The 16,031-nt window shown below is 38.9% G+C and overlaps 1 protein-coding gene across 4 annotated transcripts in view; it reads right to left on the minus strand.

Annotated features, from left to right (window-relative positions):
* The window catches only part of gramd2aa (GRAM domain containing 2Aa), a 54,662-nt gene that overhangs the window by 33,989 nt on the left and 4,642 nt on the right, over positions 1 to 16,031 (minus strand). For all 4 annotated transcript variants that reach the window (XM_054770718.1, XM_054770722.1, XM_054770721.1 and 1 more), the window contains exon 2: positions 7,871 to 7,975. In XM_054770718.1, coding sequence (XP_054626693.1) covers positions 7,871 to 7,975 — 105 coding nt within the window. The remainder of the gene's footprint in view (positions 1 to 7,870; positions 7,976 to 16,031) is intronic.

The following is a 16,031-nucleotide window of genomic DNA, read 5'->3' on the forward strand; positions in this document are numbered from 1 at the left end:
CAGAGCCAACATTTCAACTTCTATGGCACTCATCGAAATCACGGAGGAAATCACTACTGCCATAGACAACAGAAGATGCGCAGCAGCTGTATTCATGGATTTGACAAAAGCTTTCGATACAATTAACCACAATATCTTAATTTCAAAATTAGAAAGGTACGGAATAAGAGGATTAGTTTTGAATTGGGTTAAAAGCTACCTAGCAAAAAGGAAACAATTTGAAAAGCTAGGAGAATACACATCTGGGAGTTTACACACCATGTGTGGAGTACCCCAGGGGTCCATATTGGGACCAAAACTATTTAATTTGTATATCAACGACATTTGTAAAGTAACTAAGGACTCAAAATTGGTCTTATTCGCAGATGATACCACCGCTTTTTGTTCTTGTGAAAGTACACAACAACTCATTAAAAAGGTCAAGGATGAAATGGTTATATTAAAATCATGGTTTGACAGGAATAGATTATCCCTGAACTTAAGTAAAACTAAAATAATGCTATTCGGTAATAGCAGAAAGGATACGTACGAGCAAATACAAATTAATGGAGTGGATATTGAAAAAGTGGAAGAATATAAATTCCTTGGGGTTATAATAGATGAAAAAATGAGTTGGAAATCTCATATTAAATATATACAACAAAAGGTGGCGAGAAATATCTCTATATTGAATAAAGCAAAATATGTCCTTGATCAAAAATCAGTCCACACTCTGTACTGTTCCTTAGTATTACCAGATCTAACGTATTGTGTGGAGATATGGGGAAATAATTACAAAAGCAATCTTCACTCACTCACTGTACTGCAAAAAAGATCTGTGAGGATTACTCATAATTCATAATTCATAATGCCAAGTATAGAGAACATACAAACCCTCTATTTTTAAAATCACAGATATTAAAATTTGCTGATTCAGTTCATTTTCAAACCGCTAGAATAATGCAGAAAGTTAATAATAACTCATTACCCAAAAACCTCATACAGTATTTCTCAATCAGAGAGGAGAAATATGATCTTAGAGGAAAACAAAACTTAAAACATTTATATGCAAGAACTACGCTGAAAACCCACAGCATTTCCATGTGTGGAATTAAATTATGGAACGGATTGAGTAAGGAACTCAAACAATGTACAGAGATGAGCAAATTCAAAAAACAATACAAGCAGTTGGTGTTTACTAAATACAAGGCAGAAGAGTCTTGATCATCACAATGATGTTCTGTCAGGTTTGCTATTACTTGTTTTGTTTTGTTTAAAGAAAAAAAAAATCTTTACTCATATTTATCTAATTATTTATTTATTATCACTTATTATTACTATTATTACTTATTCACTTATTTTTGGGACTTACCAATATGGATTATGTATTATTCTGACTATCACAGAAAACATGACATGGAATGCAGGAAGTGAACAACATGTACTGTACTAGATGTAGAATAGATGGGGATAGGATTAAATAAACTCTGCTTCTTCTTACTCCTTTTGGACATGTGGAACTGTGAAAATGATTCATGAGATGTATTCCATTGTAACCTTCATGTTCAAATAAACTAAACTAAACTAAACTAAACTAAACTAAACTAAACTAAACTAAACTAAACTAAACTAAGGTCAAGAAAGACCTGACAAGACCTTTGACGACCGCTTAACACAAGGTTGGTAATGGTTTAATTTTATTTGAAAAAGCATACAAGTTACAATGGAATACATCACATAGTACAATTCGCAGTTCCACGTGGAAGAAGCAAAGCTTATTTAATCCTACCCCCCATCCGTTGCAGTACATTTATTCACTTCCTGTATTCCATGTGATCTTTTTAATACATACAAAAGTTATGTATCAATGAGTTTCCTTACTGGACGTACAAGTCAGGGGGACATTTTATGACAGGCACAACTCAGTCTTGCCTTGTATGCCAGCTCTCCGGCAACACTGCAAACTTCCTCAAAACAATCATCATTGAAATGTGCCAAGCATAACAACGACCACTTTGATTACCCTTTGCAACTTTTTTGTCCTTGGGCCAATTCAAAAGACACACCGTGAGCCATGACATTACTCAGTGCTGTTTTTGGCAGCCATTTTATTTTTAGTCTCAAGTCTTTTGGATGAAAATGAATATCACTTTAGTCACATTTTAGTCAGTTTATATATGATAGTTTTATTCCAGTTTTAGTCGACAAAAACTAAAACTGTTCTCTTCTTCATGAAAACTACAAACGTTTTAGTGTAGTTTTAGTCAGTTCAGTTTTACTAAAGAAAATATGTATAAGTATTGGAATGGATGAGGAAACTTACAAAGAGGGGATACAATTACTCCTGTAAAAGTCTACAGGTGAATAAAAAATCAAATGTAGGTAAAGCACATGCATTTTACTAATAGGTTCATCTTGAAATGTCACCCGAAAGCCGAATATTATTAACTTTTTGTAAGTAGTCTAAATCAATCTGCATGTCTTGTGTTATCGTTCTATAGAGTTATGTAGTTGTTGTGTCATCATGCCAACCAGCTGACCAAGCAACAGATGTTAATTAAAACAAACCCTCATACCTTGCGCAACTGGAAAACTGGAGGTAATAATTTGGTCAAAAGCACTCTGTTAACCACTCTCACAATTACTTCCTGTGGCTTATCCTTGTTTAGTAACTGTTTCCCCCATCCTTGCCTGCATAATCATGTTTTCATGTGCTGCCTCCTGCTTCTGCCTATAAATAGTCTCCACAGTAGCTGTGCACTCCAAGGTGGGGAAGCTCGAGTGATTATTAAAAAACACAGATGGCTCTGTGGGGACCAACCATGTGTTTCTCTGCTCTCACCTTCCATCTGTTTCACTCTTACTCATGAACCAGGTCTTAATCAATACTGCTGGTGCAAAGAGACAACTTCACTGAAGTCTAAAGGGACCTGCATACTGATCACATTTGTAATGTCAAAGTAAAACATGTTTTACAACGTCAGATTGGGATGTGTGGCTGTAAAAGATTCAACAACATCCTTTATTTTCGACATTACTCAGTGGGTTTGATATTCTCCAGGACAAATGTGAAAACTCTTGAGATGTTCCTCCAAGATGCAGTATGAGAGTGGATGGAGGTAACATAAACATCTGCTACAGAATATTTGAAACTAAACCAAGCATCAGACAGCCTTGTAAGCATCAAAGCGCCTTCATGCACACACTCGGTGCCTCAGGCTGTGCGGCTGAATACTGAAACTAATTGCCAAGTCTCAGGCTCCTAAATTGAATCCTAAATTAGAAAGGGAACACTTCCCACTGGTGGCAGGTGTAGCTGTGGACTCCCACTCAGTAATCTAGCAGGAGGAGTTGAAATTAGCATGGAGAGTAGTGAAAAGACTCATACATTGTAGATAGAGACATGAGGTGGAAATTACACGAGGAGAGCACCAATTTTTTGCAGATTATGTACAGCATATCCTCCCAATCTAATGATAACAACCTCACAGATGCTTGCGTTTCTATGCATGTAAGCAAAAATAACTAATTCCCATTGTGTAAAATAGACATTCAGTATACTTCAGATAGATAGGGGGATATTCAGACTGGGAACATCTCTGTCCGCAAGCACAAACACACGCATGTTGTGTTTATTTGGCAACAGGTCAGGAAAGTGTCCAAGTTCCACCCTCCAATACACAACACGCTTTAGTGCCCAATCCCATAGCAGATTCTACAGGATTACACAGCTCCTGCCATCAGTCCTTCTTATATAACACACACAACCTCACTCTGCATACACAATAGTGAGGAAAACAAAAACATTTATAATGATAACATAACTATACACATACCAGAAATTTGTATATTTCTCTATTGTCCATTGAACAGTGTTATAAATGTATTTTCTGTATGATTCCAATCGTTTTTAACATTTTCTCTCGTAAAAATTGCTGAATTTGCACAGTTTCTGATCAAATATGGGGTAGAAACAGCCTACCCTCTGAATGTGCAATCCTTCATAAACCGCGTTGGATGGTGCGTGTCCGTTTCTGTTTGTCAGCATGTCGCCAATATAATGTTTGCGAAACGTTTATTATACACTGCGGTGCCAACGTGCTAGCTAGATTCCTCAGCAACTCAAGTGCAATACAGTAGTTTCTATTATTTTTATGCTTTGCTGAAATGGACTGCCGGATGGAGAATTTGTGGCATGCTTGTGCCCAACAGTAGGGCTGGGCGATATGGACCAAAACTCATATCCTGATATATTTAGGTTGAATATCAATATACGATATATATATTTCGACATTTTTTTCCACAAAGTGAGTTTAGACAAAGTCAAAGCCAAATATGCGTGCAAAGCCAGTATCTTCGCTCGTAGCTGTGGAACACACATAAACAAGATGGCCACGGCGCTCCGTCACGGATGAATATACAAGCTTCTTCAACACATACACACGAATGGAGAGGCAAAAGTGCGCAAGGGATACGGCGGGAGACAAATATTATGCCGAGCAATTTGCGAGGTCTGCTTTTTTTAAAAAGGCCTTTTTATGATGCAAATGTATTACTCTTTTGAACGCATATTGTTTTGAGAAGCCAAACTCTTTACTTAAATGACCCAACAACTAAGCAGAACTGCCTTCCTCGTCACAGAAATCCGAACACAACTGGACTTGCGGGACCAAATGGGGGTGTACGCCACTGTACTAGTCCACTGCTGATGGGGATGTCATACAACTTCATGCCAAAAAATCAGAATTATCCCTTTAAATGTTTCAGATCATCAAAAATTTTAATATTAGTCAATGAACACAATTGAACACAAAATGTAGTTTTCAATTTTAAAGAAATTCAGGATCAAATGAGAAAGAAAGTAATGGAGATCTATCAGACTGGAAAAGGTTATAAAGCCATTTCTAAAGCTTTGGGACTCCAGCGAACCACAGTGAGAGTCATTTTCCCCAAATGGCAAAAACATGGTGAACAGGGATGTCCAGATCCACATTTTTTGGCTTTCGATCCAATCTTATTTTTTTTGTAGCCTTGCCAATCGGATGGGATCCGGTACTGTTCCTATTTTTTGTCTTGTTTTAATAATAAGCTTTTGTTACATACATGAATTTGTGGAATTGAATATGGTTATGAAAATAGCTCTTCAAAGCATTAAAAATAATGCAAACAAAGTACTGCTGCATTGACTTTATTATTGCACAGCAAGACCAACAATATTGTTTGGCTTTTGTAACAAACCTGAGTCAGGTCCCTAATCCAATAAAAGATCCAAAAAAGGCCATCCAATAAAAGATAAAATTGGAAAAAATTCTCGTGCAAAATACTTTTAGAGTAGGACTAATCATTTGACATGGTTATAGATCAATTTGTGGAGTGATTAAGAATGCATGACATTGTTTTTAACAAACTCTCTTAGAGCCCTGTGAAATCCATCTGATTTCTTTACCAAATTCTGTTTTATTTTTTTTCCAAATTCCGTTTTTTCCATTTAAATTTTTTACAATTCCATTTTTTACCTTTTCCACTTATTTTACCAGCATAGAGTGTGTGCTATTTGGGTTAGTGAATAAAATGTTCATGGATGAAATGTAAAATGTATTGATGCAATACACCACTGGTCCATTTTGTCCAGAAATTGAGAAATTGATGTACGGTAGCTTTTCTACTTTTCGAATGGGATGTCAGCCTCAGCACATATTGCTACAAAATCTTCAACAAAATGTAATGCCACTGCTTGTGATTAAGGAAGATGTAGTCACAGATGTAATTCCAATCACATTTTTAAACCTTGATTTTGTTTACACAATTTGACAAATGTGACAAAGACTACTCTTATTTTGAAGGCTGGAAATGTGACGTTGATACGGGCTGGGTGCAAGAACGTGCCTCTCGTCTTTTTTCACTCGGATCCTGCACGTCGCCAGTGGGCATTGTAAAATGGTCCTTCCATTAAAGCGATAAAACACAATATGGTGAAAATATACTCATATAGGTATGAATGTGAGTGTATAAATAATAAAGACGTTGTTGTGAAGTTCCGAGTGTCCATGAATGCATCTCGTGGTCGTTCTGATGACGAAGGGACTAGAGACGTGTTTGTGAGTTGGAGGTACATGGTGCTGGAACTGCCCCCCTGCTGATGTGTTCAGGTCTGAATAAAGTTATACAAAAGCATCAGACTGTCACTCTGTGGGGATGCTACACTGTGCCTGTCTCTGCAGTCATAACAGAGAAGCGTGGCTTGCCATGATGCACATGCGTTAATTATGCAAAGAAAATGTTATGTAATTAATTAAATACATTTTTTACAGCCATTAATATGGTATTTATGACATTTATGAAATTAGTACGTATCAAACTTCAAGTGCAATACAGTAGACGCCCCTACAATGTAAATAATCCGTTCCAAGAACCTTTATGTTATAGGGATTTTATGTTATACGAAGCGTAAAATACATGTAAATAGCCTAATCCGTTCCAAGATCTTCCCAAACTCACACCTTTGGGCCTTCAAAATATTCAAAGTCCACCAAATATGGTGGGAAAATATAAGAAAACAGCATAAACAGAGTACAGTAACATTCCAATATAAAATAAGGTAAATAAGGCATAATGGTCGATGGGGAACGGCCGTATAGTCTAACAACATCACTTAATTTCATACCACCGTCATGCTTCTGGATCATTTCCTGCTTTGTTTCGATCAACAACTTTCCCCTTTTTTCTTACCACTTACACTTGGTTTAGGGCCCATGACTCCGGTAATTTTAACACAAATAAAAGTAAACAAAAAAAAAACAGATTTCAATGCGTGCGAATTAGTTTAAGGGCAACTACGATGAGGAAAAGAGCAGCATGTCTCTCATAAACACACCGACGCGCTAGATTAGTCCGCCAATGTGATGAGAGCGTAAGCGGTGCTCCGATAATCAGCCAATGAGAGCATGAAGCGTCAGAATTTCTGCATAACTTCTTGTTTCGTTTCGATCGACAACTTTCCCCTTTTTTTTACCACTTACACTTGGTTTAGGGCCCATGACTACGGTAATTTTAACACAAATAAAAGTAATGAAATTAAGAAGAGATTTCAATGCGTGCAAACTAGTTTAAGGGCGACTACGATGAGGAAGGGAGCTCACATACAAACATGGACGTGCTGGATAAGTCAGCCAATGAGATAAGAGCGTAGGTGGTGCCCCGATAATCAGCCAATGAGATGATCAGCTAATGAGAGCGTGAAGCCAGAAGGCGTCACCAAGTGTACTCTGTTAGTGCAAGTCGCTTGCATGGACTTGACGCTTTATCTTATATGGAATTCCTTACGTAATACGATGCAAAATATTTACATCAATTCTTTACATTCAGTGGAATTTACGTAAAAGGAGGTTTACGTTATGCAAGGTACTACTGTATAATGTTTCACCTTCCTGGGGCGCTGGACTTATTTTACTCGTGCAGCTGCACCCTTTTTCCTGCTTATGCATATGGGAGAATAGGGCCCTTAATGAGCAAACTGTATTAAGATTGATTACAGCACAAGTTTAAAGTAAAAAAAAAAAAATCCAAATGTGTCAGTGCCTCAGCAGCCATGAAAACTCACCGCATGTCACTGCTACAAAAAGAGTACAACATTTAACTGACAAAGCAGCATATACTGCATTTCCATAATCCAATATTTATTTGTAAATCTGCCTATGCAGTGTATTCTGTGCATGTCTGTTACCATTGTTTGACATCAAATAGAAGTGAAATACAGAAAAGTACAAGACAACAAATCTCCTGCAGCTGTAATCTAGGAGCACACACAGGATACAGATGGTGAGTTTGGGAAAACATGAAACAGTGTTTGTGTATGTGAGTGTGTATGCGTGCATGCGTGAGATCAATTTGCCTGAGGTGGCCGTGTGCGTCGTCGTCCTTGGAGGCGTCCAGGTCCTGTGTAGCGAGCAGGCCTGTTTCTTCAGTGTGCTCCTGCTGCTCAGTCATGCTCCTGGCCCTGTACACACAAACACAGAGTTGAGTGCACAGCGGCCACCTCTCTACTCCACTGTCATCTACACTTTCCCATGTTTGTTTTTGTCTGCAGGTACAGCTTCAGAGTCCCCAGCTAAAAGTTTGATGGGGGCAAACAAGTGGACTCTGTCTTTAACACAAACATGGTGGTGATGTAATGCTGAAAGGCTGATGCCAAGTCTCTACTCTGCAGAATTACACTTGGTAAGCTGGGTCAGTGGAACTCAAAAACATTACATGTAAAAAAACAAACAAACTACAATTCTATCTGCCTTAAAGGCTGGACAGGACAGTGGTAAAAAAAAAAAAAAAAAACCAAACAAACAAACAAACAAAAAAACATCAATAGAATACATGTACCAAATGTATGCAACAAGCCACATTTCTTCACTTGCGTCCATACCAATACAGTTCCAATATCAGAGCTGTTTGCTTGAATATGCAACCATGACCAAAAGAATATCAGCAAATGTAGCTACAACAAAATCAGCGAATGTAGCTGTCGCCACACTTTCATGGCTTCACAGTCCGACAACACAGAAAACTTAACATTGCACATAACTTACGTGTTGCTACATTAACATTACTGTTGATTTTATATGAGGCTGTAATACACTCATTGTAGCCACCCAGAAGCTTTTTGTTGTGTATAGTCATGGAAAAAATTTACAGACTACCTTTGCTTCTTCAGTTTATTGATCCATTTTAATGTCTGGTACAACTAAAGGTACATTTTTTTGGACAAATATGATAACAAATATAGCTAATAAGAGTTTAATTTAAGAGCTGATATCTAGCATCTTCTATGGTTTTCTTGATCATAACCAAAATCACTGAAGTTCTTACATGAATAGCTATAGCATTGTACTAACAAAAAAAATGTACTCTTATGAGCTATTTTTGTTGTAATTGTTATATTAGTCCAAACAAATGTACCTTTAGTTGTATGAGGCATTAAAATGAACAAGAAACTGAAGAAACAAAGATGGTCTCATAATTTTTTCCATGACTGGAGTCCGACTTCTTTCTGTGGCTGTGAACGCATCAGGCTGCCGCAAGTGAGGAGGAAGGCTGCTGTGCGTGTGTCGAGGTAGCTACGTTCGCTGATACTTTGGCTATGTTTGCTGACAACAAGTTGACAACATTAAAGCAAAGACATGGTTCGTTGATCGGAAACTTGCGCATGTGGTATCAGCAATTTCTGATATGTGAATTACGCTGGTATCTGAACCCAATAGCGGAGTGGATCAGCCCCATCCTTATACAGTATATACAGTACAATATACACTCCTGATTTTTGAAATTTTAAAACCAGTTGATAAATTGCAACAATTTACATGTTGCACTGTTGGATCTTAAGGATCTAAGTGGACCTTTGGAAATGCAAAAAGAACAATTGCAAACAACAATTACACTGAAATATCATCTGATCAAAAGTTTAAGACCATAGCTCAAAAAAACCTGAAAAATCCCTAAAAAAGAAATAACATTTTCAAAGACGGCCTCAGTAACACCTCAAAAATTGGCTTGGGCATGCTTGATGTCAGTGCTTCCAGGTGTTTCCATTTTTGTAAACATCCCTTGCCATTCATCCCCAAATGTTATCAGTTGGAGTTAGTTCAGGGGAACACGCAGGATGTTCCAAAAGAGTGATGTTCCTCTGGAATAAGTCCTGTCTCAGGTGGGCATTGTGAACTGCAGTGTTGTCCTATTGAAACACAGACCACACAGATGAGGGCCTTCAGTCATGAGGAATGCCTCCGGCAACGTCTCCACTTAGCCAGCTGCCGTTTGACACCCCTGCACAACCTGAAGTTCCATTGTTCCATTGAAGGAAAAATCACCCCAAATCATGATGGCGCCCCCTCCATGTGCCATGTGGAAAACTACTTGTCATGCCAGTAACGTTGGAAGCCATTAGGACCGTCAAGGTTACACTTTTTCTCATCAGAGAATAAGACTTTCTTCCACCTTTCAGTGTCCATGTTTGATGCTCACATGCAAATTCCAAACGGGCAATTTTGTGGCGTTGAAGGAGACGTTGCCTTTTGAAGAAGTTTTTTGTTGTAAACCCTTCTCTCGCAGATGCCGTCTGATGGTTATTGGACTCCACTCGACGCCGGTAACAACCCAAGGATCGTTCTGTGACTGTATGGACAGCCAATCGGATCCTCTGACATTTTTGGGGTTCTACTACTTGATTTTTTTTTTTCCCATAATGCTCAGTATCTTTGAAGAAGTTTAAAATGTGTCCAACCTCAGCAGCAATGGCACACTGCAAGAAGACTTGTTTATGCGGCTCAACAATCTGACGGTGTTCAAAAAGCGTTGTTTTGCCTTAGCCATCAAAAGATCACGACAGTGTGAATGAATACCTGACAGAAAATGACATTGGGCCTCATTCATGAAACGTTCTTACGCACAAAGTTCTCACAGTTCTTAGATCTAAGAACAAATTCCACGAACGCTCAGGAGGACTCTCACGCACAAATACAGCTTGATCTTTCAATGCGCAATCGCCCTCATGATGAATTTTGCAACCTGATCCCAAAAAATGTAATACAAATAAAATATCCCAACAATTATTTATTGTCCGTCCGTCCTGGACGGCCCTCTGGACTCCATGGAGGAAGTGGGGGAGAGAAGGATGTTGGCTAAGATGACATCCATCATGGACAACACCTCTCACCCGCTACATGACACTGTTGTTTCCATGGGCAGCTCCTTCAGCAGCAGACTGTTACACCCACGGTGTAAGAAGGAGAGGTTCCGCAGGTCCTTCATACCGACCGCTGTCAGGCTCTACAACACCTGCACCACCTGAACCATGTTGTAGTCAATATGCATTCTTTACACTGTACTCTTTACTTGCGTATCTTGCTTGCTGCTGTAACAAGTAAATTTCCCCGCTGTGGGATAAATAAAGTACAAATACAATACAAATACTACCTTAATCGCAAACGGTATCAGTCAATTAATATCCAAATAATCTCAGATTCGCAACAAGATTCTGAATGTTGTTGCAAGTTTCCCAGGAGGTACACACAACTCCTACATTTTCCGAAATTTCTCCGTTGGAATGCGCCTGAGTCATGGCGCAGCATGCGACGGATGGTTAATCGGTGCGTAAAATGTTAATTTTATGCCTTTTGCATGTTGTTATGTGGCCATTAACTTATTTTACAGGTGATCCAGGCTATGCCCTGGCACCTTGGCTCATGACACCATTGAATAATCCGCAGACCCCACAAGAACATGTACAACCAAAAGCACACACGTCCTGCGTGGAGCGCACCATCGGTATCCTCAAGGGACGTTGGATGTGTTTGGACACTGCAGGTGGAAGGCTGCTCTACAAACCAGAAAAGGTAGGTTTTGTAGTATTTAATATTAGGTTTTAGTTTATTTATGCTTTGGAATGGCAAAAAAATATAAGACAAACATTCTGATTCTTTGTGAAGGCTCTCACTAATCCAGGAATTCTCCATTACAAATATGTTTTATTTGGTAAACTGGATAAATAATTGAATATTTATATTGAATAAATAATAATATTGCGCACGAGCACCACCAGATAACGACATGCGCCCCCAGCCACGTCTTGAGCCGGAGCACGGGGCTGCTGTATTAATTAGGCAGCGTCTAATCAAATGTAACCACAGAAAAAACAAATTGTCACACACAAACTATGTATTTTGATGTTATTTTTCCATCATAATTGTGTGAATATTTTGTAGAGTTTCCGAAATGGTTTGGTTTCTGATTGATGGCCCACCTCCCATTTCCTCCTGATCCCTCCGGTGCAGTCTAATCTTTTTTTTTTTACTCTGATTTTAAGTCAAACCATTTCTTTTTAACCTCTGCGGTGGTGCGTTTCTCCGTGGAAATGGCATTTATGTTTCCTGCAATGGTGCTCCATGCCGAGTCTTTTTGGATGGCCTGATGACTGGTGGATACACTTGAAAATAAGGTGGTCTTGTGTTCGGTCACTCCTTGTAAAAGCACCTCTATTTCAGTAGAATTGAAGTTTTTCTTTCGTTTGTTGTCCAGCTGCTCCTCAGTCTTGCCCTTGCGCTTTGGCATCTTGGCCTCCAGCTGCCTGTTGCGCACAGCACATTTTTTACCTGATATAGGAAATAATAGGCGGTGACCTATGCAAATTAGGGCTCACATGCACGTGCATTCCCGTTGGCATTCATCAACCTAAGAACACCAGTGCGAACGATTATCCCTACTTAAGAACGTGTCGTGAATGTGGCGCAGTTTCCAACCCGCGCCTTCTTAACTACACTTCTTAAGAAGACTTTTAAGAAGATGTTCGTGAATGAGGCCCATTGAATCCACTCATTTTGGCTTTCAAAGGCTGTGGTCTTTTGAGGAACAGCCTATTTCAGTTTAGCAGTTGTACTCAAAATTTATTTTTGTCTCACTCCTATTTCTTCTTTTTGTATTTTGAAGCTCCACTTAGAGCCTCCTTAAAATCCAACGTTGCAAAATGTAAATTCTTACAATTTTTCATCTGGCCTGAAAATTTTGAGCAGGAGTGTGGTCAGCCACATCACCTGTAAAGTACAAGATATCTGCCTTTACAAAGATAACTTGGATTCCATCGTTTAAAAAACATTATTTGACATGGTTCCAAGTATAGAGTGAGTATGAATGGTTGTTTGTCAATATGTGCCCTGCGATTGACTGGCGACCAGTCCAGGGTGTAACCCGCCTCTCCCCTGTAGTCAGTGGGGATAGGCTCCATGTATGGATGGGTACCATGTATAAAATTTAAATGGATTAAGCAAAATGTTGAATTGAATTGTGAATTATTTGTGAGTGATATCAGCTGCATTAATTACCTGTAAACTTTGAAACCGCGAATATATACTGCTCAAAAAAATTAAAGGAACACTTGGAAAACACATCAGATCTAAACTGAGGGAAAAATGATCTTGAATATCTTTCCTGATAATAAGTGGGTGATGTATTAGTAACAAAATGATGCCACATCATTTGATAGAAATGAAAATGATCACCCTATAGAGGGGGGAAATCAAAGACACCCCAAAAATGAAAGTGAAAAAATGATGCAGCACACTGGTCCATTTGGCTAAAATGTCATTGTAGCAACTCAAAATGATTCTCAGTAGTTTGTGTGGCCCCCACATGCTTGTACACATGCCTGACAACGTCGGGGCATGCTCTAATGAGACTACGGATGCTGTCCTGGGGGATCTCCTCCGTACAAGCACGTGGGGGCCACACAAACTACTGAGAATCATTTTGAGTTGCTACAATGACATTTTAGCCAAATGGACCAGTGTGCTGCATCATTTTTTCACTTTCATTTTTGGGGTGTCTTTGATTTCCCCCCTCTATAGGGTGATCATTTTCATGTCTACCAAATTATGTGGCATCATTTTGTTACTAATACATCACCCACTTATTATCAGAAAGATATTCAAGATCATTTTTCCCCAAGTTTAGATCTGATGTGTTTTCGAAGTGTTCCTTTAGTTTTTTTGAGCAGTAATATATATATATATATATATATATATAATTTAGTTATATATAATTATATATAATTAATTATATTTAATTATATATATATAATTTTTGTATTTAATATTTTACATATTATGTTTCTTCTATATATACGTTTTATACTAAGAAATACGTCATGTTGACTTATAGCTTGCTTGCGGAAAAAGTGTGTGCACCCTGATATACACGTATATACGTATGCTCATATTTATGAAGACAGTAAATATATGTTTTCTATATTTACAATAGGATGGAGATCTTTGGGTCATTTTAAAAGTAGCTTGCAAGCTGAAAAAGTGTGAGCACATGTGTACTTGACATTTCACGGTCGGGTCTGGAACCAATTAACCGCGATAAACAAGGGTTGACTGTACTGTAGTTATTTATATTTATATTGGTCAAGGTGCCAGTTATCATAAATAAGTAGTAGAAAGGGAATTGCATCTGCAGGCAATTGCACTGAGTATACAGCCTGTCCAGGTTCGGCATCCATAGATTTTGCTTGTGTATTAGAAAGTCCTCTGGAGGCAACAATCGCGGACAGTACCAACTTCAGAGTGGTTGTGAATGGCCATACAGTGAACTTATGAAGAGGACAAAAAAATGACTATCTTCAGCTTTACACAGTTCCTCGACAAAATGAAATAATAATTTCTTCATTGCTAAAAGCAGCCAGTGGAGGTCGAGTCTGGGTGAGGCCGGGCCGCATCAAGTATTGGGAGTAGGGCTGGGAATCTCAGGGTACCTCACGATACGATACAATTCACAATACATGGCACACAATAACGCTAATACCTTACGCCGTAAGACCGGGGGGAGGGGTGGCCCTTGACTCTAGGGCAGGGGTCACCAACGTGGTGCCCGCGGGCACCAGGTAGCCCCCCACGACCACATGAGGTGCCGCAAGCCTGCTTTTCATTCAGGTTTTCAGTTAATAATGAAAGAACAGTAGAAAGAAATGCATTCTGAAATACAAAATCTGAGTTGTGGACACCAGCATTTTGTTAATGTTCTGGTAAAACAAGCATATTCGCTTTGTTTGGGTTTAAAATAAGCTCTGAAAATAAATATTACAAAAATGAGTAGCTCTTTGCCATTTTAATTTTGTAAAAGTAGCTCTCACAAAAAAAACGTTGATGACCCCTGCTCTAGGGCCACCCCTCCCCCGGTCCATGTGATAACACCACTGTTAGTTCAGTGTTGGTGTTTACTTGCCCCTGTAAGTATGTAAGTAACACTGAGCTTGCGTGGATGTTGCGGGCTGCAGTTACACTACTCTTTGATGTCCAGTCTCGGGCCACAAGATACGATTTGGTGGGCCGGCAATTGGCCCGCGGGTCGCGAGTTTGAGACCCCTGCTTTAAATGTACTGAAATTATAGGACATCTTTGAGAGTATTATTTTTTGGGAGTATCATTTGAGTATTTCATTGCCGGGCCGAGTGTCCTGGTTTTACGTAATCAAAATACGGTCCACCCTAAGAGAGGCATGACTATCAAGTTGGATACAGGAACAGGAAAATAAAGAAAACTTTCATAATAGATGAAATTCAGATTTTTTGTTCCATGTTCACCAAAGGTTCTTGCTTCACAAAGTTTCACAGAAATCAATGGTGTAGTTTTTGAGTAATTCTGCTTACTAAAAAGTAACAATACCTTAATGTGTTTTTTTGTATCTGTGGTTTACAGTTGGGTAGAACTGCACTGTATAAACAGATAGCAATACGACGATAGAACGTTAGTTGAACGACGATGGACATTAGCAGCTAATGTTTATTTTTTGTCCTTCAGCATTTTCTATTAGGGACTGGCACAATGCCTCTGTTATGTCTATTGAGCTTTGAATTGTTGACATGAACATGCTACTTTGTCTACCTTGCTAATCAGATATCCTTTATTCCACATGAGGACTAAAACACAGCTGCACCGCACCTTATTTTTCTCCTGCGGGACAACAGAAGCTGTTAGCACCTGCCATGTATAATTACAGGTGCTGATGGAAAGAAGCTCTCGCATGCACTTTCCAAAGTATTATCTCTAATTGGCCAGCAGCTTCACGCCAGCCTCTGGCTTGTTCAAACAACAGAGGCTTCCTGGATCTCAAGGTTCCATCTGACTGGTTATCTGCGATCACAAAGGGGTGGATGGAGGGGGGTGAAGGGCCTGTCGTAATTAGATAAGAGAAGCTCTTTTCAAGCTTGGAGTTAACAGATCAGGAGAACTATCAAACAGAACATTGTGGTGATCGGATTGTTCATTTGTAAACAATGTTCAAAACGGGGCTGCACTTGTTCTCAACTTCCTCAACAGGAAATGACTTGGAGGAACGAGACTGAAGAAATCAGTGGCTGGACATATTAATTATGTACACACGATTCAACAATATACTAACAATTGATCGCTTGGATGTTGCCATGGCAGCAGTTTTATCAAAGCATTCAATGACACAGTGGAACCGTGAAAGTCACACTAATGTCATACTAATCTGTAATTCAACCAAAAACT

Source organism: Dunckerocampus dactyliophorus, chromosome 3, assembly GCF_027744805.1.
Source record: "Dunckerocampus dactyliophorus isolate RoL2022-P2 chromosome 3, RoL_Ddac_1.1, whole genome shotgun sequence".
Taxonomy (NCBI): domain Eukaryota; kingdom Metazoa; phylum Chordata; class Actinopteri; order Syngnathiformes; family Syngnathidae; genus Dunckerocampus; species Dunckerocampus dactyliophorus.